Genomic DNA, 27,431 nt, shown 5'->3' with positions numbered 1-27,431 from the left:
TGATTGTACATGAAATTGCATGCTAGTCTTATGTGAAACCACTGTAGTTAGTTTGTCTTTACTCTGTAAACCTGGATGTTTCCGTCTGGTGACCTATTAGCAGTGGCTATAGTGGCTTAAAACAATGTCCCAACATTCTAATAGGCCATTTCCTTTAGACACCTTTATTAGCATGGGTGCACCCCAAAAATTTGAGGGGGCACAAAGTATGTGAGGATGGCTGGGCAACTAGGTCTCACAATCTCACATCAGAATTAGACATTCATCCATGTATCTCAAACGTAAAATTTTGACGTTGTTGCAAACGTAACATTTTGTTTAAGGTTAAGGTTAGGCATTAACTCTGAATGGTTATGGTAAGGGTTAAGGTTTGGGATAGGCTTAAAACAAACATCTCAAAAACAACTTTCTATCACTGGATTTGAACAACCTTTGGAATCAGAGGCAGATCCTTACGCCCATCCACCATCCCGTCCACAATGCCCTAGCAAAACCGAAACCTACTTGAAGGTAACAGCGCCCCTAGTGCCCGGTTTCCACGTCATCTCCCGACGTCCTCAGACATGGATGGACGTTGAATACTGACTAGTATCACGGGTGACCTGGCTGGGCTGGGGGGTGGTCTGGAGGGGTGCTAGGCCCCCAGTCTATTGAAGCACTGGTGTGTCTATCTCAGTAACAGATCCCCATCAAAATCCGTCAGTTTAAGCTAGAGATATGTTTTGCATGGGCTGCATCTCAATCCACTACATCCGCCTATGTCGCCCTTCCGCATCTGTGGTGGAAAGTGGCAGAGCTACAGCATTGTTTGTCAGACCAGGAGACATCCCGACAATCATTCTTCTCACGAAAAAGTCTGTAGCATCTGAACGGTTTGGCCTAGAAACTAATATGACCCCACTGTAGAAAGGGGAGACTCTCACAAACACGATGTTCTCCGGTTTGTCTTACGACCCCCACAAGTGTCACTGGACTCGTCTAAAGTTAACCCATACAAATGAATGGAAGTATGGAGGTAGTTTTGTGCCCAAAAAAATAAGGGGTTAAATATGTGTAAAAAAAAAAGCTACAATATTTCCTGAGCTTTTCTTATATCTTCTAGATATAGGACAGAGACACTTCAAATCCTTATGATACATTTCTGGACTGTCTTTTTTGCCATTTATGAATGTGTTATTCAATGCGTTTCTATGGGCTATAGTCAAGGCCAAATTCTATATTTTATCAAATCATTTTTGTATATTATTATTTTTATACCTAAAGGGGTCCTAAAATTCAAAATCAAATAGATAAATTATCCATGGTATGACCTTCTTAAAACAATTCCATATGTTAGCTTAGAACCCCCCCCTAACTAAATATGCTTCTCTGCATCTCTGCTAAAATCTCAGTAAAAGAAAGGAATGTGAATCTTATTCAGTACATTAAGTTATTGCATGCTTTTCTAAAGTCTACCAACCTTGCCAGCAGGCATGCCAGCTAAGATAGTAAGACAAGCTAGCTACTCTAACTTGATTGATAGCCTGAAATGGCTTCTTGGTGGCTAGTTATGAGGTTGGGAGATTGGGAACCTATCTGGGCTAGCTAAAGCCAACTTCATAAAATTGCTAGGTGGCTAGTAGTATTACAGAGAAGCAACAACAACTAAAATTATATTTTTATTTTATTTTTTAAACAGGACAGATCTGAGGGGGCACGTGCCCCTGTGCCCCCTATGGGCATGACGCCTCTGTTTACAAGGACTGGATCAAAGCATTTCCAAGATTCCAAGAAAATGTATTGGTTGCATCAAACATCATATTTGTGTACACACAAAGTGTCCAGGTTTGTCACACAGTTCCTTAGTTGGTAAGTGGTTCCACTGTATCCTATTGTTTATACTGTTTGGATTTATCCCATTGGATTTGCTGTTTAGTTAATCCTTTTTACCCTAATAATTTGTGTGCCTTTTTGAGTTTGTTTGCCATCATTAACACTTACCAACAAACAAACTATGTGACAAACCTAGACATTTTCTGATTACAATAAATATGATGTTTGACGCAACCAAGAAATTATATCTAATGCTTTTTCTTGTAATCTTGGAAACGCGTTGAAACAGTCCTTGTAAAGGTGTCTAAAGGAAGTGGCCTAGAATGTTGGGATATTGTTTGACGCCACTACAAAAGTTGAAAACTGTATCTTAAGGCGTCTTTCTAGCAGCAGGCTTCTATCACCTGTTAGTGACGCTATCTGAATCCCTTTAAATACACCTTAAACAGCAAACCCACACTTAGCCACTAGGTGTCGTAATAACAATTAAAGGGAGATTCCACATAAATAAAACAGTTTTCATACCATTTCTATAGGATAATAAATCACCAAAATAAGTTCTATACACATTTGGTTTAACATACAAAATGGCTCTAACATTGGCTTTACAAATCAGTTCTTGACTCCCTAGAGTTGATAACAAATCTGTGGTTTGTATAAAATGGACAGAATGTACCTGTTTGAACTGACTGTGCCCTGGTAAATGTAGGCAGTGAATGACCCAACCAACCCTGTGTGTGTGTGTGTGTGTGTGTGTGTGTGTGTGTGTGTGTGTGTGTGTGTGTGTACAGTTTAATGGTACTCTGATTAAGTGGTGACAGAGCTAATCATTAACGGAGCACCATCTAAAGACCATCTGTCAGCTCTACAATAGAGTTAGATCCCCCAGTCAGTTAGATGTGTGTGTGTGTGTGTCTGTGCGTGCTTGCATGTGTGCCGATGCGCGTGTGTGTGTGTTTGTGTGTGTACCGTGCACTCACCCTTTACCACAGCTGTGCAGTCAGTTAGATGTGTTAGTGTGTGTGTGTGTGTGTGCTGTGTTTCTGTCTTAGTCTTTTTGAAAGTGTGTGTTTGCATTTGTGGGTCAGCCATTATGTGATCGTGTGTGTGTGCATGTGAGTGTGAGTATGAGCCTTTGCGGTGGTATGTCACCTAGCGTTTGACAGTGTGACTGCATGTGTGTAAATGAGCCATTCAAGACTTATGTCTACAGAGGCAGACATGCACTACTTCTCAAACACACCCCTTCAGACTAACCATCTATCAGAATTAGGATGTGTGTGTGTCAACAGGCACCTTGACATGAGAAATTGCGTAGGGCGTGGAGAGGAACAACTGAGTTTAGTTTAGAATGGAGAAGTTGCTTCATTGTGTGTGTGTGTGTGTGTGAGAGAGAGAGAGAGTGTGAGTGTGTGCGAGAGAGAGAGAGAGAGAGAGAGAGGAGAGTGAGTGGGAATGTAAACATTTCCTCATGGCTCAGATATTAACGGAACGCTGGTGCATTTAAGCTTTGAGCTGCCCCACCTGTGCAGGTACAGGGTCATGGCTCACACACACACACACACACACACCAGTGGAGGCTCACACACACACACACACACCAGTGGAGGCTGCTGAGGAGAGGACGGCTCATAATAATGGAGTGAATGGAATTCTCTCTCTCTCTCTCTCTCTCTCTCATCGATCTCACAGCCGCATTCCACAGACATAGAATAGGACTCCGAGTTTAGATCGAAGAGAAGCAGCAGATTGAGGCATGTACATACAGGTAGCTGCCATGACCTCATCACACTGTGTAGAGTGGTTTGGGGTTAAATGCCTCCCTGGGTTAAAACGCTTCCTACCTGTAATTCTCACAGAAACCACTTTATGTCACCCAAAAATTTTTTAACACTTTCCTTGGCTGCTCAACTACAAATGTCATCTTTCTTATCTCAACTTTCTAAGTCACTCTAACCAAATGATTTTTAGGTACATTGATTTAATATCTTGTCATTTAGAAAAAGTTATAATCTAATGAAGTCAGATCTATAACCTTTTTAATATATACCAGTAGGGGAGCTTAAATATAAATAATCCACTTAGTTTAGATAATTTTTTATATAAAGTTTCCTCTGGTGACACATCTCTGCATGTTTCCTCAAGACTGTGTCCGCTATTTTCTCAGGTAAACCTGAGAGATATGCCTGCCTCACGATCTCGTAATAGGTGGCACAAGAACCTACAATGGATACAAGCACAAGGTGAATTTTATGTTGTTTTGGTGGCCAGGACACCGGTGCAGCGTCTTGCTAGCGTATGTAAAAAGAGCATTTAACATACCTTTGAGAGTATCACTCATTTTCAGTGTTTGAATGAACACCTATGAGAAAATGTAGTACCACACTTAACCATTCTAGATTAGTAGTGAAAAGAAAACATACCTCTGATGACATCTGGTGATGTGTCCGTGCTCTGTGAAATCTCACAGACACATTGTGCAGGAAGGTACATCACATGCATTCTGTTTATACAGTGCTAATTGATAGAAGAGGCCTGTGTATTAAATGTAGCCTAACAAAAACCCATAACAGCTAGCTAACAACAACATAAGCTAGCTAACAACAACATAAGCTAAAAGTAGCTAGCTAGAAGTGCAAAATGGTAGGCTAGCTAGCACCTAGAACCGAGCTAGCTAACGTTAGCGGTTAGCAATTAGCATGTGACCGTTTCATGAAAAGTAAACGTATAAAATACATATCATTTGCATGGTTCATATGTACACATGCCCTCAGAACAGCTTCAAATTGTTGGGGGCATGGACTCTACAAGGTGTTGAAAGCGTACCACAGGGAAGCTGGCCCATGTTGACTCCAATGCTTCCCACAATTGTGTGAAGTTGACACAATGTCCTTTGGGTGGTGGACCATTCTTGATACACACAGGAAACTGTTGAGCATGAAAAACCCAGCACCGTTGCAGTTCTTGACACAAACCAGTGTGCCTGGCACCTCCTACCATACCCCTTTCAAAGGCACATAAATGTTGGTCTTTCCCATTCACACTCTGAATGGCACACATACACAATCCATGTTTCAATTGTCTTAAGGCTTAAAAATCCTTCTTTAACTTGTCTCCTCCCCTTCATCTACACTGATTGAAGTGGCTTTAACAAGTGACATCTAGAAGGGATCATAGCTTTTACCTGGATTCACCTGGTCAGTCTGTGTCATGGAAATATGTTTTGTACACTCAGTGTATTTCACAAGAGAAAGCATCTGAGCAAGGCAAATAGTACACCTCTGTCTTGTTCTAAATGTTTTGTATACTCAGTGCATTCGGAAAGTATTCAGACCCCTTGACTTTTTCCACATTTTGTTACGTTACAGCCTTATTCTAAAATTGATTAAATTGTCCCCCTCATCAATCTACACACAATTCACCATAATGACAAAGAAAAAACAGGTTTTTAGAAATGTTTGAAAATGTAAAAGAAAAAAAACATGAAATATGACATTTACATAAGTATTCAGACCCTTTACTCAGTACTTTGTTGAAGCACCTTTGGCAGCGATTACAGCCTAGAGTCTTCTTTGGTATGACATTACAAGCTTGGCACACCTGTATTTGGGGAGTTTCTCCCATTCTTCTCTGCAGATCCTCTCAAGCTCTGTCAGGTTGGATGGGGAGCGTCGCTGCACAGCTACTTTCAGGTCTCTCCAGAGATGTTAGATCGGGTTCATGTCCGGGCTCTGGCTGGGCCACTCAAGGACATTCAGAGACTTGTCCCGAAGCCACTCTTGCGTTGTCTTGGCTGTGTGCTTAGGGTCGTTGTCCTGTTGGAAGTAACCATCGCCACAGTCTGAGGTCCTGAGCACTCTGGAGCAGGTTTTCATCAAGGATCTCTCTGTACTTTGCTCCGTTCATCTTTCCCTTGATCCTGACTAGTCTCCCAGTCCCTGCCGCTGAAAAACATCCCCACAGCATGATGCTGCAACTACCATGCTTCACCGTAGGGATGGGGCCAGATTTTCTCCAGACATGATGCTTGGCATTCAGGCCAAAGAGTTCAATCTTGGTTTCATCAGACCAGAGTATCTTGTTTCTTATTGTCTAAGAGTCCTTTAGGTGCCTTTTGGCAAACTCCAAGGGGGCTGTTGTGCCTTTTACTGAGGAGTGGCTTCTGTCTGGCCACTCTATCATAAAGGCCTGAATAGATGGTTGTCCTTCTGGAAGGTTCTCCTATCTCCACAGAGGAACTCTGGAGCTGGAGCTCTGTCAGAGTGACCATCGGGTTCTTGGTCACCTCCCTGACCAAGGCCCTTCTCTCCCGACTGCTCAGTTAGGCCGGGCGACCAGCTCTAAGAAGAGTCTTGGTGTTTCCAAACTTCTTCCTTTAAGAATGATGGAGGCCACTGTGTTCTTGGGGACCTTCAATGCTGCAGAAAAGTTTTGGTACCCTTCCCCACATCTGTGCCTTGACACAATCCTGTCTCAGAGCTCTACGGACAATTCCTTCGACCTCATGGCTTGGCTTTTGCTCTGACATGCACTGTCGACTGTGGGACCTTATATACACAGGTGTGTGCCCTTCAAATCATGTCCAATAATTGAATTTACCACAGGTGGACTCCAATCAAGTTGTAGAAACATCTCAAGGATGATCAATGGAAACAGAATGCACCTGAGCTCAATGTTGAGTCTCATAGCAAAGGGTCTGAATACTTATGTAAATAAGGTATTTCTGTTTTTTATTTTTAATACATTAGCAACAAAAAAAAACTGTTTTCGCTTTGTCATTATGGGGTATTGTCTGTAGATTGATTTTTGTATTTCTTGGTGTTTCTTTTACCCCCTTTTCTCCCCAATTGGTAGTTACAGTCTTGTCCCATCGCTGCAACTCCCATACAGACTCGGTAGAGGCGAAGGTCGAGAGCCATGCGTACTCTGAAACACGCCCCTGCAAAGACGCACCGCTTCTTGACACACTGCTTGCTTAACCCGGAAGCCAGCCGCACCAATGTGTCGTGCATTCGCTAGAGTGCAATGGGACAAGGATATCCCGGCCTGCCAAACCCTCCCCTAACCCGGACGAAACTGGGCCAATTGGGCGTTGCCTCATGGGTCTCCCGGTCACAGCCGGCTGCGACACAGCCCGGGATCGAAACAGGATCTGTAGTGACGCCTCAAGCACTGCAGTGCCTTAGACCGCTGTACCACTCAGGAGGCCTGAGGATTTTTATTTATTTAATCCATTTTAGAATAAGGCTGTAACGTAACAAAATGTGGAACAAGTAAAGGGGTCTGAACACTTTCCGAATGCACTGTAAATACAGGAAAATCACATGTGTTATTGCACTGGGCCTTTAAAGTATATATAATTAGTGTGTATATATCTGTGATTGATTTAGTGATGTAAAGGGGTTGATAATAATTTCAGTCTCCGGACTTAAAACCCATTGAAGAGGACAGTCCATAAGCGCAGATGAAGGATATCAAGGATCTGGAAGGATTCTGTATGAAGGAATGTTCTAAGATCTTTACTAATATGTTCTCCAACTCATAAAACATTTGAGAAAAAGGCTCACTGCCGTTATCCTCGCAAGGTGAGGTATTGAAAGGTATTGAAAACAGGGGTGTCAATAATTTTGACTCCTACCTTTTTTAACAAAATATCTTTCTCTAAACAATTGCATTAGTATTTTTTTTGCATACAATTTAGATTAGTATTTGAATTATTTATTTTATACAGACATTTTTGCTAAATCTTTATCAAGGGTGTCAATCATTTCAGACCCCACTGTGTATTGAATGCAATAACATTGCTGACACTGGTAATCGCCTGGTATTTGCATTACAACACTGACACCCTATGGAGGAAATTGGTACTTCAAATCATAATGAGAAGAATATTGATTTGTCAATAGAGGGCGCCCCAGACCAAGTTATGTCCAGTGCCTGTGACGACTCAATAAGCCTAAAATGTTGTGTAAAAACAATGACATGTGAGGGTTTTCTGATCCAAAGTAGGTCCTCATTCAAGGTTATAAATGTTGATCCTCTCATATTATTTGATAATGACTCATTGTATATGATTGGAAACCATAACGCTGAAGAAGGAAAACGGCAACTCTGGCGCTCTTCGGCTCCACTCGGACAAACTCGGCATAGAAAGTGGGCGTGCTCCCCGTCCGCCGGTTGGAATCTTTGGTTGTCATGCTCCCAGCCCGCGGGTGTGCGCGTCTAGCATCGGATGATTCCGCGAGGGCGGTACCAAGTGGACTGACCGGCTCCTGAGAAAACCGACGAGAACCTCACCGGTACTTGCATCTTCTTCATCAGCTTTGCTTTTCCCACCGACAAGCCCCTGGTTTAGCTAGCCGTTTATACCAACCAGCTCACAAAATAACAGTTGTTAGCTATATTTTTTTATGTCCCGAACTCCAGAAATATCAGTTAAGAATTCAAAACGGAAAATAAACCACATTATGGAGACTGAAATACACGTGCCCGTCGGGTCGCCGGTAATTAGAAAATTCCCGATTTTCGTGGAGGAAAATAATGTAACCGATGGAGCAATGAAGCTGATAAAGCAGCTTCGGCCAGCGTGGGACATGAACCATGTCAAGACCAAGGTAAGGTTGACATTTCTCCACTGAATGATGCGCCAATGGCCCAACATCACTAGTAGCTAGCTAGCTAAAGTTAGCATAGCTATCAGACCAGTCCCTTGATATATTTATCGTCCTGTGCATACATTTTAAACAGAGATATGTTCTGTGCATCATTAGCTTCTCTTGCATTTAGTTTGCAGTTAGGTATTCAAGCTGAGATGAAAGTTAGTGGTGTTAGTTAGCTAGCTTGGTTGCGCCTTGGGAGTATTAGTAGCTAACTAGCCAACCACTCCACCCTTAAATAAGACATTTTCGTGTCTGTCTTCTGTGCTCCATGGATATATTGATAGAAAAGTCATACCTCTCTCTCCCTTTCAAGACGTGGCGTATTTAAAGGAGACAGTTACAGCAAATATAGTTACTAATATATATATATATATATATTGTCTGTGGTTACAGAAAGTGTGTGTGGATTAAATGTGTCTAGCAATCTGTATTCGTCAGTGACCAGCTGGCAATGACGTGAGGGATTTGGGTCAGGCTGCATAGATGAAGTTAACATTAGCCAGCAGAATTATTCAAGTACCATGATATATTTCAGCCCAAATAGAGGCCCGGCTGTATGTATTAGCTCAAAGCCCCTATCAAATTTGCATTTTCCACTGCCCCAAATCTGTGTAGGTGTGTGTCTGGAGGATTACAATACCCTGTGAGTCACCCATGGTCCGATGACCACTTCATATCCCCATCCTAATTGCCTCACTCCTGACCCCAGACACACACCTAACTTTGACTTCACACACCCACACAAGACACAACTCACCCCCAACTGTACATACACACAAACACGCCTCATTCTTATCTCCATACAAACTGGAATTGATGTCCATTGATAGACCTATTTATTACCCTGTTTGTGTTAATTATTCTGTATGACCCTGCCATGGTTAGGGTTCCTGTCAGTCAGTTGGGGAAATGCATTATTCATTGGCACTAAGCGGTAGGTAGGCCTGCTATCGGGTGACGCTTGTCTCCTGCCCAAGTGTCAGCTGTTTTATGGCAATGTGTTGACATGTGGGCTATATGACATATGCTACCAAGTCTCATGTCAGAATTAGATGTTTATCAAATGTCAAATTTAAAAGTGTTTAAGGCTAAGGTTAGGCATTAACTCAGAAGGGTTAAAATAAGGGTTAAGGTTAGGCTTAAAACAAAAATATAAAAAACTACTTTCAATCGTTGGAATCAGAGGCAGACACTTACGCCCATCTGCCATCCCCGTCCACAACCGAAACCTACTTGGAAGGTAACAGCGCTCATTGTTGCCCCAAGTGGCCGGTTTCCACGTCATCTCCTGACATCCTCAGACATGGATTGACGTCGAATACTGACTTGTATCACCGGTGACCTGGATGGACAAATGATGATGACACTAATGCTACATGACATGCACACTGGTTTCATTGGGGCCTTGCTAGTGAGAGTAACTTCCCACTCCTCGTCTAGTGCTGACAAACCTACACGTCTAACTCCCCAGTCATTCTGAGTTGTTTTGTACATTGAGGCCAGAATGTGTCCCCGCTGGATATTTGCCTCTGTGTGTGTGTGTGCCTAGCCTAATCTGGGCTGGTCCCTCCCTGTCCCCCCTTCTGCCCTGTAACTGAGAACGTGACACTGTTTACCACCCGACACAGCTTTTCTCAATGGGAGCCACCCAAACAGGCTTTGTCTGCCTGCCTTTGTCCCTGTAACCCACACAGCCCCGCGCCACCACAGCCCAATACAGCTGCCCCCCCCAGGCATGGGCACGTGCCAACTCTGAGAGAGAGAGAAGAGAGAGAGAGAGAGAGAGAGGACAAATTGAGAGAGAGGGGGAGACTTATAGAGTGGGAGAGCTGGAGGACAGATGGAGAAGGAGACGGATACGGACGGAGACAGAATGAGTCAGATACGGAGGGAGATGGAGCGAGATAAACTAGTTGGGGGGTTTACTGGAACACAACTGACCTGACTGAGCCACCTGGACAGGAAGGGGCGGGGGGCTTTCTGTTACTGTAAATATCTAGTGTCAAGTCCAGTCCCAAACATCCTGCCCTCTGTCCCTGAAAACACCAGAAGCTGCCAACACACACAGCACAGTCACACCCCATTCCAATCCCATTGTTTGACCTTACAGCTGCTTATTATCACACATTAATGCCATGTGGCCTTCTGCCTTGCTCTGATGTGGGTGTGCAAGAGATATTTAGTCACTTTTGCATGTTTGATCGTCAATGGCCTCATGAATGGATATAAACTTTGTTTCATTTGACCCAAAGCTTTTAAGCGTAGCCACAAGAAAGTAATAGCCTACTAAGATATGCAGACATTTTGTTCTCATTCAAAGAACATATCACCTAAAAGCAGAATGTTCGTTAATAGTTACCGCAGTTGTGTTGGAGCCTTATTACCTGTGACACGTGGAGCAACACACACACACACACACACACACATTGGGGCAGGATGATCAAAGGTTTTAGTGGTGCATTGTGTTCTGGGTATGTGTAGACGGTCACGGGATAGATCATTCATTCACAAAAGTAGTGTACAGTACGTGTGTGTGTGGTCATAACACGGTGCCAGGCTGCCCATCTCTCTGGTCAACCATGCCAGGAATGCCAGCTATGTAGGGGTGGGTGGCCAGAGAGAGGGCCAGTGTGTATAGTCTGTTTAGCTGTCAAATCACTAGTCCGGATTGTCCACATTGCAGTGAGCATAAATATGGTTAGTTAGCCATCGGGTGCATCTCAATGGTCTGAACTGGTTGGAAAGGAAAGAAGGAAAGAAAGCCACACTTGACTAGAGACTACAGATGCAGACCATGAGTTCCCGTGTCTTACTTTCTCCCCCAACAGTATTCATTGAATGATGTGGCTATCACTGAAAATGCAAACAGCTGGGTCGTTCCAACTCAAAAAGCACCCACCATCTCAGTGTTTTGTTGTTAGAACCAGAGAAGATTAGCATTCATACAACATTATTTTGTTGAAATATAATTAGATCTCTGAGAAATTAAGCTAATTGATTGCACCCAAATTGGCCATTTTAATTTATAGGATTCATATAATATTCAATAATTATAGTACCTAACATCCGATTTGGACCAAACTTTTTTCTAACAATGAGAAAGACATGAGGAATCCAAAGAAGTTGTCAAAAGCCATCCACGGACCCCCCACACCAATCCCACCCCAACAACGAGTATATAGTATCAGTTCTCTATGTTTGACAAGTAGTATGGAGCTGCGGCTCTCAGTATTGTTTCATCCTATGTAATGTATTCTCAGTGAATTTAAAAAAAGAATCACCTAATAGCAGAATCAGCACAATCTAGTAGTCAGAACCTGGTAATATCAGGATGTAGGATGGGATATAAACCCAATAACTTCAATGACTAATTTCTCTGAACAGGGGGGAAAAAAACATCACCAAATTTACTGAGAATAAATTACATTAAGAATGAAGAAACAGTACTCCGAGCAGCAGCTCCATACTACTTGTCTAACATAGAGAACTATACTATATACTCATTATTGGTTTGGGATTGATGTGGGGGGTCCGTGGATGGCTTTTGACCTCTTCTTTGGATTCCTCATGTCATACTCATTGTTAGAAAAAAAGTTTGATCCAAATCGGATGTTAGGTACTATAATTATTTAATATTATATGAATCCTCTAAATACAAATGGCCAATTTGGGTGTACTCAATTAGCTTAATCAAATTATATTTCAACAAAATAATGTTTCCGGAATGCTTATCTTAAGTTTCTAACTACAGAAACAATTTCAGAACAATCTGAGATGGTGGGTGTCATGGCTTGCTGAAATGGCTTCCTTGTCTGGGAAAAGTTCAACAAGTAGCCTACCTGTAAAGCCCTTGCCCTTTGGCCCAGTTGTCAAGCTCCAGTGTAACCCAGAATACTGTTACTGGGCAATTCCACGAGATCAGGTGCACGTGTGGTCTCAATTAAATAGAGTAGGCTATAGCCCAGGGTTTCCCAAACTCTGTGTCTGGACACTACCCTCTGCAACTGGATCCTGGACTTCCTGATGGTCAGACCACAGGCTGTGAGGATTGGCAACAACACCTCCTCCACACTGACTCTAAACACAGGTGCCCCCCACGGGTGTGTCCTCAGTGGTGTTGCACAGTATACCGAAACTTCTGTACTTTTTTGATACTAGAATGAAAAACGGTTCGGGACTAGATTTAAAAAAAACTTTCGGTACTTCTGTCAAATGTGTCTCACGTTGTCTACTGATTAAGGGAGGATCAAGTATGTCTATTAGTGCAGCTGATGTCCCCTTATCGCGTGAGTGCACCTTGCCTGCTCCACTTACTCATTGCTAGCTCTAGCCTGTCCTGAGGAACCACTGCACTCACTGGGAGTCTGAGCTGCGTCACCACTTAAACTGCACAGAAGTTAATATGCACACCACTTAAACTGCACAGAAGTTAATATGCCTTGAATAATGCAACACTGCATGTAGAAATTTTGAAACTGTTAATTACTGTTCGCAAAACAATGTCCATTACAGGCTAGAATGCTTTACAATGCAAGAAGATACAGGTAGCTTCCAGCTTTGTAGGCTCAACTTTCCTTGCTAGCTTACAGCTTAAGCTATAATCAATTCACTACCCTATTACCTTGTTTGTGATAATATACAAACGATAAAGCCAAATATTTCTAATATTTTCAAAGCTGATTGTCACCAAAAACTTGATTAATTCACTTCGTCTCCCCCACCTCATGTCTCTCCCAGTCAAGATCATCTTTGCTTGAGCCTTGGAACTGACTGTGTGTGTGTGTGTGTGAATGACTACATGGATCTTAAAGAGACAGAGCTCACTTTTATAAAATAAGAGATTGCTTCTTCTATGAAAATGTTGTTGATCAGTATAATAAAATAAGTCCTAAATGGAAGGGAAACAGATTTTTTATCTGTAGCCCCATGAAATCAGCCAAAACAAGCTCAATAACTCAATGCATGCACACACTTCTATTTAATAAATATGCTTTCACCTGTATTGTGAATAGGCCTAGGCTACATCTTGATTTACTCAGTATATCAATAGAGATTTACCATTCAAATAAATTATGACCATTGTTGTTATGTAGTTAGATTGGTTAAAAAAAAGTCACATTGATTGTATTATTAATTAATGCATACATTCAAAAATGTGTAATGTAGCCTAATGATATTGAACGCAAAAGATCTGTCTGAATCAAGTGCCATTCTGTGACTATGGCTAATAATATGCCTTATTTTTTTGCCGTGGGATCATTTTGGGATTGAGTATCATGATGCTAAACCTGGTATCAAAGTCAAAATTCTGGTATCGTGACAACACTAGTCCTCAGCCCTCTGCTGTACTCCCTGTTCACCCACGACTGCGTGGCTTTGCACAAAAACCAACTCCAAGTTTGCTGACAACACCACGGTTGTAGGCCTGATAACCAACAACGATGAGTCAGCCTATAGGGAGGAGGTAAGTGAACTGGCATTGTGGTGCCAGGACAGCAACCTCTCCCTCAACTTCAGCAAAACAAAGGAGTTGATTGTTGGCTTCAGGAAGCAGAGGAGAGAACATGCCCCAATCCACATCAACGGGACTGCAGAGAGTCAGCAGTTTTAAGTTCTTCTGTGTCCACATCACCGAGGACTTGGCATGGACCAACAACACCACCACTCTTGTCAAGAGGGCGCAACAGAACTTCTACTTCCTAAGGCGGCTGAAGAAATTCGGAATGCCACCCTGGGTCCTCTCCAAGTACTACCGCTGCACCATCGAGAGCATCCTGACCGGTTGCATCACGGCCTGGTACGGGAATTGCGCCGTCCACAACTGCAAGGCCCTCGCCCTCCAGCGGGTGGTGAAGACGGCCCAGTACATCACTGTCCATCCAGGACATCTGCTTGAAACAGTGCCTGAGGAAGTCCCGCAGCATCATGGACCCCACACACCTCAGCTACGAGCTGTTCACTCTCTTACCGTCAGGCAGACTATATCGGAGCATGAGGTCTGATACCAACATGCTCAGAGAAAGTTTCTATCTACAAGACTACAGACTGCTGAACACTTGAACTGGACTGACCACCTGCACTGACTCTCCGCACATTTACATTTACATTTAAGTCATTTAGCAGACGCTCTTATCCAGAGCGACTTACAAATTGGACCTTAGCACACATGCACTCACGCACAGACATATACACACACACCCACACTGACACAGACATACACACACACATACTATATATACATTCATGCTTCACACCAGAGTATGTGAGCAGAGTGGAGCTGGAGTGGAACGAGGAGCGGAGTGACCCCAATTTGACTGGAGCGCGGAACGAGATTCCCAAAGGCTGGAGCATCGGCCTTCTCGCCTGCTCCAGTAGCGTTTCACGAGCTCAGGGCCATGCCCAGCATGCATTTGTAGTCTACTTGTGTGCTGCTATAGCATAGAGTTCACTAAATATTTTCATAAAGAAACTGATTAAACACACAGGTGCAAAATCAAGTTGACTTACAAAGATGAGGAGCAAGAGATGGAGTGCGGTGATGTAGTGTCCACAACTAAAGAATCATTGTGGATTCTGAAAAGACACGTATCCAAAAAACATGAAGGTGTACTTACTACATGCAGATGCTAAAAGAAAGGAACGAGGTGGGTAGATAACTAAGTGTGTCATTGTAGCAAAGTATTTATAAACTAAAAATCAGATCTCTTAAATGTTTCGTTCATTTTTGTTCTATTATCTATACAATAGGCCATAATTGATTTTGGCCCAATAGGCCTGGCATATTCCCACTTTCAAGAAGCTTTCCATTTCGATTGGGTTATTTCGCCTAGAAACCTTTAGGCCTACCTATAAGAAAAATATGCATCTCTGCCCAGCCTGTCAAGAATGGCCAAAAGGATGTTTAGCATCCCCAGTGGCTCTGAAAGTGTGGAGAGGATATTCTCAGCTGCTGGCCTGCTCTCCAGGCACCCTCGCATGAGCCTGAAGCCACAGACTGGCCAAACTAGTTTTCCTAAAAAATGAATTAAAAAAATAAATTCAAAGTGACTAAGTCATTTTTTGTTTAATTTGTATTTAATTCGAATTAAGTCACAGCCTATATGTGCTGTTTATAGACTGTAATGATTTAATACAACAAAATGTTGTTCAAATGTTGAGAGCTTTATGTCCCTACCAGCCTATTGTGTTGCACTCGCAAATGCTTCACAATGCATTCCTTTGTAGGCGATAGGCTTGAAATAATATAGCCTAAATAATTCATTTTCGTTCCTTCTTAGGCTCCCTTTCTGGCTCCTGACCTATTTAGTGTTAATATGCTGTTTTAATATGACATGTAGCCTATTTGAAATGATGTGCGCTTCTTACATTCACCTTTTCATGTTTATTCAAATACTTTTTATTAAAATCATATGGTTTGGTTTCAATACTTCAAAACCAAATGGTAGGTCCAGGTAGTCACAAAAATAGATGGGTGTTTGTTAAATTGTGATTTTAATGAATGGAGCGAATTTGGAGTGGCAGTTGTTTTCCCTGTGAGTGCTGAGCGGTTTTTAGCAGAGCGGTTGGAAAGGACGTGGAGGGTCATCACAATTGCTGCTACAAGACTCTTATTTACTATTGCTAATACTGCACAATTTAAACACTTGCCCCCCCCAATCCCCCTTTTCTCTGATACAGTGGGGAGAACAAGTATTTGATACACTGCCGATTTTGCAGGTTTTCCTACTTACAAAGCATGTAGAGGTCTGTAATTTCCAGAAAATCACATTGTATGATTTGTAAGTAATTAATTTGCATTTTATTGCATGACATAAGTATTTGATCACCTACCAACCAGTAAGAATTCCGGCTCTCACAGAACCTGTTAGTTTTTCTTTAAGAAGCCCTCCTGTTCTCCACTCATTACCTGTATTAACTGCACCTGTTTGAACTTGTTACCTGTATAAAAGACACCTGTCCACACACTCAATCAAACAGACTCCAACCTCTCCACAATGGCCAAGACCAGAGAGCTGTGTAAGGACATCAGGGATAAAATTGTAGACCTGCACAAGGCTGGGATGGGCTACAGGACAATAGGCAAGCAGCTTGGTGAGAAGGCAACAACTGTTGGCGCAATTATTAGAAAATGGAAGAAGTTCAAGATGACGGTCAATCACCCTCGGTCTGGGGCTCCATGCAAGATCTCACCTCGTGGGGCATCAGTGATCATGAGGAAGGTGAGGGATCAGCCCAGAACTACACGGCAGGACCTGGTCAATGACCTGAAGAGAGCTGGGACCACAGTCTCAAAGAAAACCATTAGTAACACACTACGCCGTCATGGATTAAAATCCTGCAGCGCACGCAAGGTCCCCCCTGCTCAAGCCAGCGCATGTCCAGGCCCGTCTGAAGTTTGCCAATGACCATCTGGATGATCCAGAGGAGGAATGGGAGAAGGTCATGTGGTCTGATGAGACAAAAATATAGCTTTTGGTCTAAACTCCACTCGCCGTGTTTGGAGGAAGAAGAAGGATGAGTACAACCCCAAGAACACCATCCCAACCATGAAGCATGGAGGTGGAAACATCATTCTTTGGGGATGCTTTTCTGCAAAGGGAACAGGACGACTGCACCGTATTGAGGGGAGGATGGATGGGGCCATGTATCGCGAGATCTTGGCCAACAACCTCCTTCCCTCAGTAAGAGCATTGAAGATGGGTCGTGGCTGGGTCTTCCAGCATGACAACGACCCGGAACACACAGCCAGGGCAACTAAGGAGTGGCTCCGTAAGAAGCATCTCAAGGTCCTGGAGTGGCCTAGCCAGTCTCCAGACCTGAACCCAATAGAAAATCTTTGGAGGGAGCTGAAAGTCCGTATTGCCCAGCGACAGCCCCGAAACCTGAAGGATCTAGAGAAGGTCTGTATGGAGGAGTGGGCCAAAATCCCTGCTGCAGTGTGTGCAAACCTGGTCAAGACCTACAGGAAACGTATGATCTCTGTAATTGCAAACAAAGGTTTCTGTACCAAATATTAAGTTCTGCTTTTCTGATGTATCAAATACTTATGTCATGCAATAAAATGCAAATTAATTACTTAAAAATCATACAATGTGAATTTCTGGATTTTTGTTTTAGATTCCGTCTCTCACAGTTGAAGTGTACCTATGATAAAAATTACAGACCTCTACATGCTTTGTAAGTAGGAAAACCTGCAAAATCGGCAGTGTATCAAATACTTGTTCTCCCCACTGTACATGTGTAAATATTGTACTATAAATTGTCCCTTCCTGTATTATACTTATGCTAAAAAAATATATTCTACTGAGCCATTTACTTTATGTTTGTATTATCTTTTATTATTTCTTATTGTTGCATTGTCGAGAAGGAACCTACAAGTAAGCATTTCATTGGACGTTGTATACCATGTGTATCCTGTACATACTGTATGACTAATAAAACGTGAAACTTGTGACTACAATGATTTCCCATTGTGGCCAATAGAATTGCAAATCAAATCAAATTTTATTGGTCACACACATATATTTAGCAGATGTAATTGCTACACCCGCAATTCTGTCATTCTATTACAGATTTTTCGGTCACTAACCAGGTTTCTATCCTCAGTTTTTATGCGAGTAAAGTCGTACCGTATCAAAAAACAAAACACGACAGCTGTGATGGAAACAGGAAGTTTCGGTACAATTTTATAAATGCTGACAGATAATTTGTTCGTTTGACAGTGGGATCTTTTTGTGTCGGTAAAAGGAATTATGCGAGAAATGTCGGTGGAAATGCCTTTATGCGCAATTATTGATATAATAGCTATCATATCGAAGTAAACTTGGAGTCACGCGATGATATGGTGTGTGGTCCTCCCACTACGATTCGGTAAACCATGCAGTTTATTAGGCTACAGATTAAATATATTACATTGAACTTCACAGGATGGTGAAATTGCACGGTGATCTTGATGCTCCTTTCCAATAATTATCGAGGGTCTTATTCTGGTGACATGATGATCGATGCTTGACTGCCGTTTGACAAATAAAAATATTCTCGCTCTTCTCCATAATAATCTCACCATGTAGACTATACCCGCACAGCCTACTGCACTGTATCTGCTAGCTGTTGGCTAGAGCGCACGTGCCAAGACCAGAGTAGGCACTTTTGCTATTTAATGCAGTAGAGTTGAAAATGCGATGGAAACGTATTGTACTTTAGATTTTTATTCGTTACATGAAAACTTAAGCGAAAAAGTACATTTTGTGAGGACTACGTTATCACACAATGATTATTTTTATCTGCAAAAAGTATATTTGGTGGCAACACACCATTGGTGGGAAAATGCGTACAGTGAGGGAAAAAAGTATTTGATCCCCTGCTGATTTTGTACGTTTGCCCACTGACAAAGAAATGATCAGTCTATAATTTGAATGGTAGGTTTATTTGAACAGTGAGAGACAGAATAACAACAACAAAATCCTGAAAAACGCATGTCAAAAATGTTATAAATTGATTTGCATTTTAATGAGGGAAATAAGTGTTTGACCCCCTCTCAATCAGAAAGATTTCTGGCTCCCAGGTGTCTTTTATACAGGTAACGAGCTGAGATTAGGAGCACACTTAAAGGGAGTGCTCCTAATCTCAGTTTGTTACCTGTATAAAAGACACCTGTCCACAGAAGCAATCAATCAATCAGATTCCAAACTCTCCACCATGGCCAAGACCAAAGAGCTCTCCAAGGATGTCAGGGACAAGATTGTAGACCTACACAAGGCTGGAATGGGCTACAAGACCATCGCCAAGCAGCTTGGTGAGAAGGTGACAACAGTTGGTGTGATTATTCGCAAATGGAAGAAACACAAAATAACTGTCAATCTCCCTCGGCCTGGGGCTCCATGCAAGATCTCACCTCGTGGAGTTGCAATGATCATGAGAACGGTGAGGAATCAGCCCAGAACTTCACGGGAGGATCTTGTCAATGATCTCAAGGCAGCTGGGACCATAGTCGCAAAGAAAACAATTGGTAACACACTACGCCGTGAAGGACTGAAATCCTGCAGTGCCCCCAAGGTCCCCCTGCTCAAGAAAGCACATATACAGGGCCGTCTGAAATTTGCCAATGAACATCTGAATGATTCAGAGGAGAACTGGGTGAAAGTGTTGTGGTCAGTTGAGACCAAAGTGCTGTGTTTGGAGGAGGAGGAATGCTGCCTATGACCTCAAGAACACCATCCCCACCGTCAAACATGGAGGTGGAAACATTATGCTCTGGGTGTTTTTCTGCTAAGGGGACAGGACAACTTCACCGCATCAGGGGGACGATGGACGGGGCCATGTACCGTCAAATCTTGGGTGAGAACCTCCTTCCCTCAGCCAGGGCATTGAAAATGGGTCGTGGATGGGTATTCCAGCATGACAATGACCCAAAACACACGGCCAAGGCAACAAAGGAGTGGCTCAAGAAGAAGCACATTAAGGTCCTGGAGTGGCCTAGCCAGTCTCCAGACCTTAATCCCATAGAAAATCTGTGGAGGGAGCTGAAGGTTCGAGTTGCCGAACGTCAGGCTCGAAACCTTAATGACTTGGAGAAGATCTGCAAAGAGGAGTGGGACAAAATCCCTCTTGAGATGTGTGCAAACCTGGTGGCCAATTACAAGAAACGTCTGACATCTGTAATTGCCAACAAGGGTTTTGCCACCAAGTACTAAGTCATGTTTTGTAGAGGGGTCAAATACTTATTTCCCTCATTTAAAATGCAAATCAATGTATACAATTTTTGACATGCGTTTTTCTGGATTTGTTTGTTGTTATTCTGTCTCTCACTGTTCAAATAAACCTACCATTAAAATTAAAGACTGATCATTTCTTTGTCAGTGGGCAAACGTACAAAATCAGCAGGGATCAAATACTTTTTTCCCTCACTGTATCTTCTTTATGCGAATTCTTAAATTCCCTTAAATCTGTCGCCAATTGGATGGAAACCTAGTTTCTGTTACCGATTTTGGTAAGTATGACACGTTTTTAATCACTTATTACTTTTGTGTATGAATTGTTATCAGTAAAAACACTAACTAATTGGTAGGTCAACCTTAACTTGTTACATTTACATCATTTAGCAGACGCTCTTATCCAGAGCGACTTACAAATTGGAGAGCGACTTACAAATTGTTACTTCTGTGAACTTTCATAATCCTCCCTCCTCATGAGTGAGAGAAATTAGAAAATATCTGAAAGATGTGTGGGTTTTTGGTAACAGAATCACAAAACAATATTTTTTAAACTTACAGAAGGCAAATCATTTCTGCACAACTAAATATAAATGTTGATATTAGTTGGCAGAGGCCTTTACTTCAACATTGTGTTTTTATGTATTTCTAATACTTTTAATACTTTTTCTAGTAGATGTTTTTAAGACTCCTTTGCAATCTGTGTGACCAGAAATCAAAGCCTTTGCTTTTTCCTTATTATTGTTGTTATTATTATTATTATTATTATTATTAGAATGGAAAATGGTTGAAAAACATCTATACCTTAATTTCCCCAAAATATAGACTTTTAGCTCATTTGATACCAAATATGATATGCTCCTATAAACGTCACATGTTGGTGCTCATGGGTCCTTTTACATGGAAATGACCTGTTTCTGCTGTCTCAGCTCAGGAGATAGTCAGACCTAGGAAATCACTGTTGTGACTCACTCAACCTTCTCATGGTCATCTAGGCCTATGCATTCTGATATGATTCCTGACAAGGACAGGCTTGTGCCTCAAATTACCTAGTGACAGTAAACTAGAGTAAACCCAACTAAACAATGGGAGAATCTCAATTGCATACAATTGCAAACCAATTGGTTTTGTGGACGCGAGGAGTATGCAATTGAAATTCTCCCAGAATCTCTCCCTCCCAGTCCGTCTTTCCAGACCTTCACTGGTGATGGCGCTACTGATTTTCTGCTGTATTAATCTCTCTCTCTCTCTCCCATTCTCCCTCTCTCAGCTCTTCACTGATGGGACCACTAATAAGCTGGTTGGTTGTTATGTGGAGGCGAGTCCAGAAGACGTGGTTCTGGTGCGCGTGTACGGGAACAAGACGGAGCTGATTGTCGACCGAGACAATGAGCTCAAGAGCTTCCAGGTGCACGTACACATGTTCTCAAACACACACACACACACACACACACCCTTCACAGTTCACACACTTGACACTTCAGAGCTTTCAGTTGCTTCACTAGAAGACATCTACAGTGGGGGAAAAAAGTATTTAGTCAGCCACCAATTGTGCAAGTTCTCCCACTTAAAAAGATGAGAGGCCTGTAATTTTCATCATAGGTACACGTCAACTATGACCGACAAAATGAGGAAAAAAAATCCAGAAAATCACATTGTAGGATTTTTAATGAATTTATTTGCAAATTATGGTGGAAAATAAGTATTTGGTCAATAACAAAAGTTTCTCAATACTTTGTTATATACCCTTTGTTGGCAATGACACAGGTCAAACGTTTTCTGTAAGTCTTCAAAAGGTTTTCACACACTGTTGCTGGTATTTTGGCCCATTCCTCCATGCAGATCTCCTCTAGAGCAGTGATGTTTTGGGGCTGTCGCTGGGCAACACGGACTTTCAACTCCCTCCAAAGATTTTCTATGGGGTTGAGATCTGGAGACTGGCTAGGCCACTCCAGGACCTTGAAATGCTTCCTACGAAGCCACTCCTTCGTTGCCCGGGCGGTGTGTTTGGGATCATTGTCATGCTGAAAGTCCCAGCCACGTTTCATCTTCAATGCCCTTGCTGATGGAAGGAGGTTTTCACTCAAAATCTCACGATACATGGCCCCATTCATTCTTTCCTTTACACGGATCAGTCGTCCTGGTCCCTTTGCAGAAAAACAGCCCCAAAGCTTGATGTTTCCACCCCCATGCTTCACAGTAGGTATGGTGTTCTTTGGATGCAACTCAGCATTCTTTGTCCTCCAAACACGACGAGTTGAGTTTTTACCAAAAAGTTCTATTTTGGTTTCATCTGACCATATGACATTCTCCCAATCCTCTTCTGGATCATCCAAATGCACTCTAGCAAACTTCAGACGGGCCTGGACATGTACTGGCTTAAGCAGGGGGACACGCCTGGCACTGCAGGATTTGAGTCCCTGGCGGCGTAGTGTGTTACTGATGGTAGGCTTTGTTACTTTGGTCCCAGCTCTCTGCAGGTCATTCACTAGGTCCCCCCGTGTGGTTCTGGGATTTTTGCTCACTGTTCTTGTGATCATTTTGACCCCACGGGGTGAGATCTTGCGTGGAGCCCCAGATCGAGGGAGATTATCAGTGGTCTTGTATGTCTTCCATTTCCTAATAATTGCTCCCACAGTTGATTTCTTCAAACCAAGCTGCTTACCTATTGCAGATTCAATCTTCCCATCCTGGTGCAGGTCTACAATTTTGTTTCTGGTGTCCTTTGACAGCTCTTTGGTCTTGGCCATAGTGGAGTTTGGAGTGTGACTGTTTGAGGTTGTGGACAGGTGTCTTTTATACTGATAACAAGTTCAAACAGGTGCCATTAATACAGGTAACGAGTGGAGGACAGAGGAGCCTCTTAAAGAAGAGGTTACAGGTCTGTGAGAGCCAGAAATCTTGCTTGTTTGTAGGTGACCAAATACTTATTTTCCACCATCATTTGCAAATCAATTCATTAAAAATCCTACAATGTGATTTTCTGGATTTTCTTTCCTCAATTTGTCTGTCATAGTTGACGTGTACCTATGTTGAAAATTACAGGCCTCTCATCTTTTTAAGTGGGAGAACTTGCACAATTGGTGGCTGACTAAATACTTTTTCTCCCCACTGTATGTAAATCAAACAGCAGATTCTTCAGGAAGTGCATCTACACTGGTAGCCAAGTTCAACTCCCTGTGCATGGACCCATATGGAGGCTATTTCCTGGTCTGTCTTAGGTCACCTGTGTCTAATAATTTGTGTGTGTTCCCAGGTGCTGCATGCTAACGGCTGCGCGCCGCGGCTCTACTGCACCTTCCAGAATGGCCTTTGCTACGAGTTCATGCAGGGGGACGCCCTCGGAACACAGGACGTCAGGGATCCTACCATACTCAGGTGAGGACATGGTGCAGTCCAACAGGGATCCCTCCCTACTCAGGTGAGGACATGGTGCAGTCCAACAGGGACCCCTCCCTACGAAGGTGTGATGGTATAGGTGAGGTGTAGAGGTACCTGTTAAACGGATCGGGACAATGCTACCCAAAACAGCAGTTTACTAGAAAACCCTCTTCAAGCTGATCCTGTTATCTGTCTAGCCCGCAGGGAAGGCGGGCTTTGATTTGTAAATATACACACCCTCAATACAAACTCCCTGAGGAGTTGATAGGAGTTTATGGTACACACCACTGCACTCTGTGCTCATTCAGGTCCTTTCTCCCTCCTGCTCTTTCTAGGAAACCAGTATAGGAGAGCATCTTCACTGCTCTAACCTTGAGTTATGGTGATACATGTTTTCCATCCACATGGTCACACTGTCTGTTCTGCTGGGTTTATGGGTAGTTGTAGTCCCGAGTGGCGCAGTGGTCTAAGGCGCTGCATCGCAGTGCTAGCTGTGCCACTAGAGATCCTGGTTCGAATCCAGGCTCTGTCGTAGCCGGCCGTGACCGGGAGTCCCATGGGTCGGCGCACAATTGGCCCGGCGTCGTCCAGGGTAGGGGAGGGAATGGCCGGCAGGGATGTAGCTCAGTTGGTAGAGCATGGTGTTTGCAACGCCAGGGTTGTGGGTTCGATTCCCAGTATGAAAAATTAAAAAATAATGTATGCACTCACTAACTGTAAGTCGCTCTGGATAAGAGCGTCTGCTAAATGACTAAAATGTAAATGTAATGTAAATGTAGTGAGATGTTACGGTCAGGACTTTGTTTACAGCAGACTGAACACGGCAGCACATGGTACGGTGCTCAGACAGTATAGTATAGTATAGTATAGTATAGTATAGTATAGTAGACTTCTGATGAATCCAGAGGGACTGAAAAGTATCAAGACAGTCCTAAACCCATGGAACTAGAATTAGAGGTCAAGCGGTCAAGTTAATACATTATCAGAGAAGGATCCAGGACCCAACCTTTTTCGTGGATATGAGTAATTTTAGATGAGCACATTGTATTTTATTTAATTCATCAGAACAAACATGTTTGCATAAAGGGTGAGTACTGGTATACTGTATTGAGTAGTGTGTAATATAGTATCTTATCGTGTGTGTCTTCCTCCTTAGACTGATATCCAGGGAGATGGCTCGTATCCATGCGATCCACGCACACAACGGCTGCATCCCCAAACCCAACCTGTGGATCAAGATGAGGAAATATTTCTCTCTGGTCGCTACAGAGTTCACCGACCAAGCCTCCAACACCAGGTAAGAGGAACCTGAAAAGACACAAACACACTCCACACCAGGTAACCTGAAAACACACAGAGACTGTAAAGAAACTAGACCGAAGTTACACACACGCACACACACTGGCTCAGACACACTTTGGCCCATCTTACTCAGAAGGGTCTTTTCATAACCTGGTTTATTGTTCATACATACGCTGGCCAGTTACCTTACAGTCCTGTTCTCAGTCGTCTGTGTCTGGGTGGATTACACTTTATTCCCATGGTTATTAAGTCCTCTATACAGGCTCTTATGTAAGTGTGATCATAACTACAGTGTAGGGTAGATGTGGATTAGGGAGCCAGAGGTATGCATCGGGATATCAGATGTTTACATAACGCTTACAATTTATCAGCCTGCCTAGAACACCTTGGTAACGTAGCACACTGTGTCATTCAACTATCCTGCCTGCACCGTACACACACTACTAGTCACACTCACACACACGTAGACTCAACAACTGTGCCCAGAGAAGAGGAGGCTTCTGCCTTCTTGAGGGTAGGTGCTGGTTGCTCAACTTGCTCCTATACCCAGCCAACAGCAGAGATCCTGGGCAGGCAGGGAGGAGAGCTGGGTGAAGCTCTTGGAGACAGGGAGCTCAGTAAGAGAGCGGTGGCCTGGGTACAGATGGTCCTCAGTGGGGATAGGCTATAGGGAGAAGCAGCAGTAGTAGCAGTTGGTGGTTGGTTACTGGTACTAGGGAGTATTCCCTATAGTAGTAACTGTTGCTGTACTACTAATGGATGAAGGTTAGAGGTGGGAATCCCTGGATAGAGAGTTAACACAGTGGGAGTCGGTCAATCCTCTCCTCCCCCTCTCCTTTCTTCTCTTCCTCTCCCCATCTCTTCCTCTTCAGGCTAACTCTGGATTAGCCCTTTAAGCCCATTACCACAGGAGAGTGGTCGCTCAATTGGCCGAGACAGTTACCCATGGAATGAACCCTTTCCTCTCAGCACTGCTCCACTGGGCACTCTCAGGGTGTATACAGTACACACACATTACCTCACTCTCTCTTACTCTCACACAAACACACATACAGTACACACATACACACCAGGGTTTCCGATAGGAAACTTTGGCGCCGTACAAGTGACCGGGAAGATTTTAATTTATCGGACATTTGAGAAATTGAATGGTCATCCATATGCATTGGCTGCGTTACCCATTAGGGTGTCCACCCACACAGCCAGCGCCATCAATAAACAAGGGATATTGACCAAATGAGCCACATTTACCTGTCCTTAAAAACAGCCTATAACAAATTACAAAAACACTATTCTTGTGTTTGGATGTGTAGCATATGCAGAACTTTATAGCATTTAGTTTTTACTTTCCTAAAACAATAATGGTCCACCTCACGGTTCAGATGTCGGAGATTTGAGCACTAAATGCATCAGGGCATTGCATTCATAGGCCTATAGGCTTAGGCGTCCACTGTATGATATTGATATAAAAAATATATATATACAGTGCCTTCGGAAAGTATTCAGGCCCCTTGACTTTTTCCACATTTTGTGACGTTACAGCCTTATTCTAAAATGGATTCAATTGTTTCTTTCCCCTCATCAATCTACACACAATACCCCATAATGACAAAGCAAAAACAGGTTTTTAGACATTTTTGCAAATGTATTAAAAAAATAAAAAACTGAAATATTACATTTACATAAGTATTCAGACCCTTTACTAGGAACTTTGTTGAAGCACCTTTGGCAGCGATTACAGCCTCGAGTCTTCTTGGGTATGACGCTACAAGCTTGGCACACCTGTATTTGGGGAGTTTCTCCCATTCTTCACTGCAGATCTTGGCTGTGTGCTTAGGGTCGATCACCTGTTCACCCCAGTCTGAGGTCCTGAGCGCTCTGGAGCACGTTTTCATCAAGGATCTCTATGTATTTTGCTCCGTTCATCTTTTCCCTCGATCCTGACTAGTCTCCCAGTCCCTGCCGCTGAAAAACATCCCCACAGCATGATGCTGCCACCACCATGCTTCACCATAGGGATGGTGCCAGGTTTCCTCCAGATGTGACGCTTGGCATTCAGGCCAAAGAGTTCAATCTTGGTTTCATCAGACCAGAGAATCTTGTTTCTCATGGTCTGCGAGTCTTTAGTTGCCTTTTGGCAAACTCCAAGCGGGCTGTCATGTACCTTTTACTGAGGAGTGGCTTCCGTCTGGCCACTCTACCATAAAGCCTGATTGGTGGAGTGATGCAGAGATGGTTGTCCTTCTGGAAGGTTCTCCAATCTCCACAGAGGAACTCTGGAGCTCTATCAGAGTGACCATCGGGTTCTTGGTCACCTCCCTGACCAAAGCCCTTTTCCCCCGATTACTCAGTTTGGCCAGGCGGCCAGCTCTAGGAAGTGTCTTGGTGGTTCCAAACATCTTCCATTTAAAAATAATGGAGGCCACTGTGTTCTTGGGAACCTTCAATGCTGCAGATATTTTTTGATACCCTTCCCCAGATCTGTGCCTCAACACAATCCTGTCTCAGAGCTCTACGGACAATTCCTTCGACCTCATGGCTTGGTTTTTGCTCTGACCTGCACTGT

General features: G+C 43.1%; 1 protein-coding gene across 1 annotated transcript in view; it reads left to right on the top strand.

Moving 5' to 3' along the window:
* The first annotated feature begins 8,024 nt into the window (after positions 1 to 8,024).
* LOC121577681 (ethanolamine kinase 1) overlaps positions 8,025 to 27,431 on the top strand; it is a 30,307-nt gene continuing 10,900 nt past the window's right edge. The window contains exons 1-4 of the mRNA XM_041891459.2: positions 8,025 to 8,426; positions 21,453 to 21,590; positions 23,439 to 23,560; positions 24,720 to 24,860. Coding sequence (XP_041747393.1) covers positions 8,223 to 8,426; positions 21,453 to 21,590; positions 23,439 to 23,560; positions 24,720 to 24,860 — 605 coding nt within the window. The 5' untranslated portion in view covers positions 8,025 to 8,222. The remainder of the gene's footprint in view (positions 8,427 to 21,452; positions 21,591 to 23,438; positions 23,561 to 24,719; positions 24,861 to 27,431) is intronic.

This window comes from Coregonus clupeaformis, chromosome 12 (genome assembly GCF_020615455.1).
Source record: "Coregonus clupeaformis isolate EN_2021a chromosome 12, ASM2061545v1, whole genome shotgun sequence".
NCBI classification, from domain to species: Eukaryota; Metazoa; Chordata; class Actinopteri; order Salmoniformes; family Salmonidae; genus Coregonus; species Coregonus clupeaformis.
The sequence above is the reverse complement of the archived record's forward strand: the minus strand, read 5'-3'. Positions and strand labels throughout refer to the sequence as shown.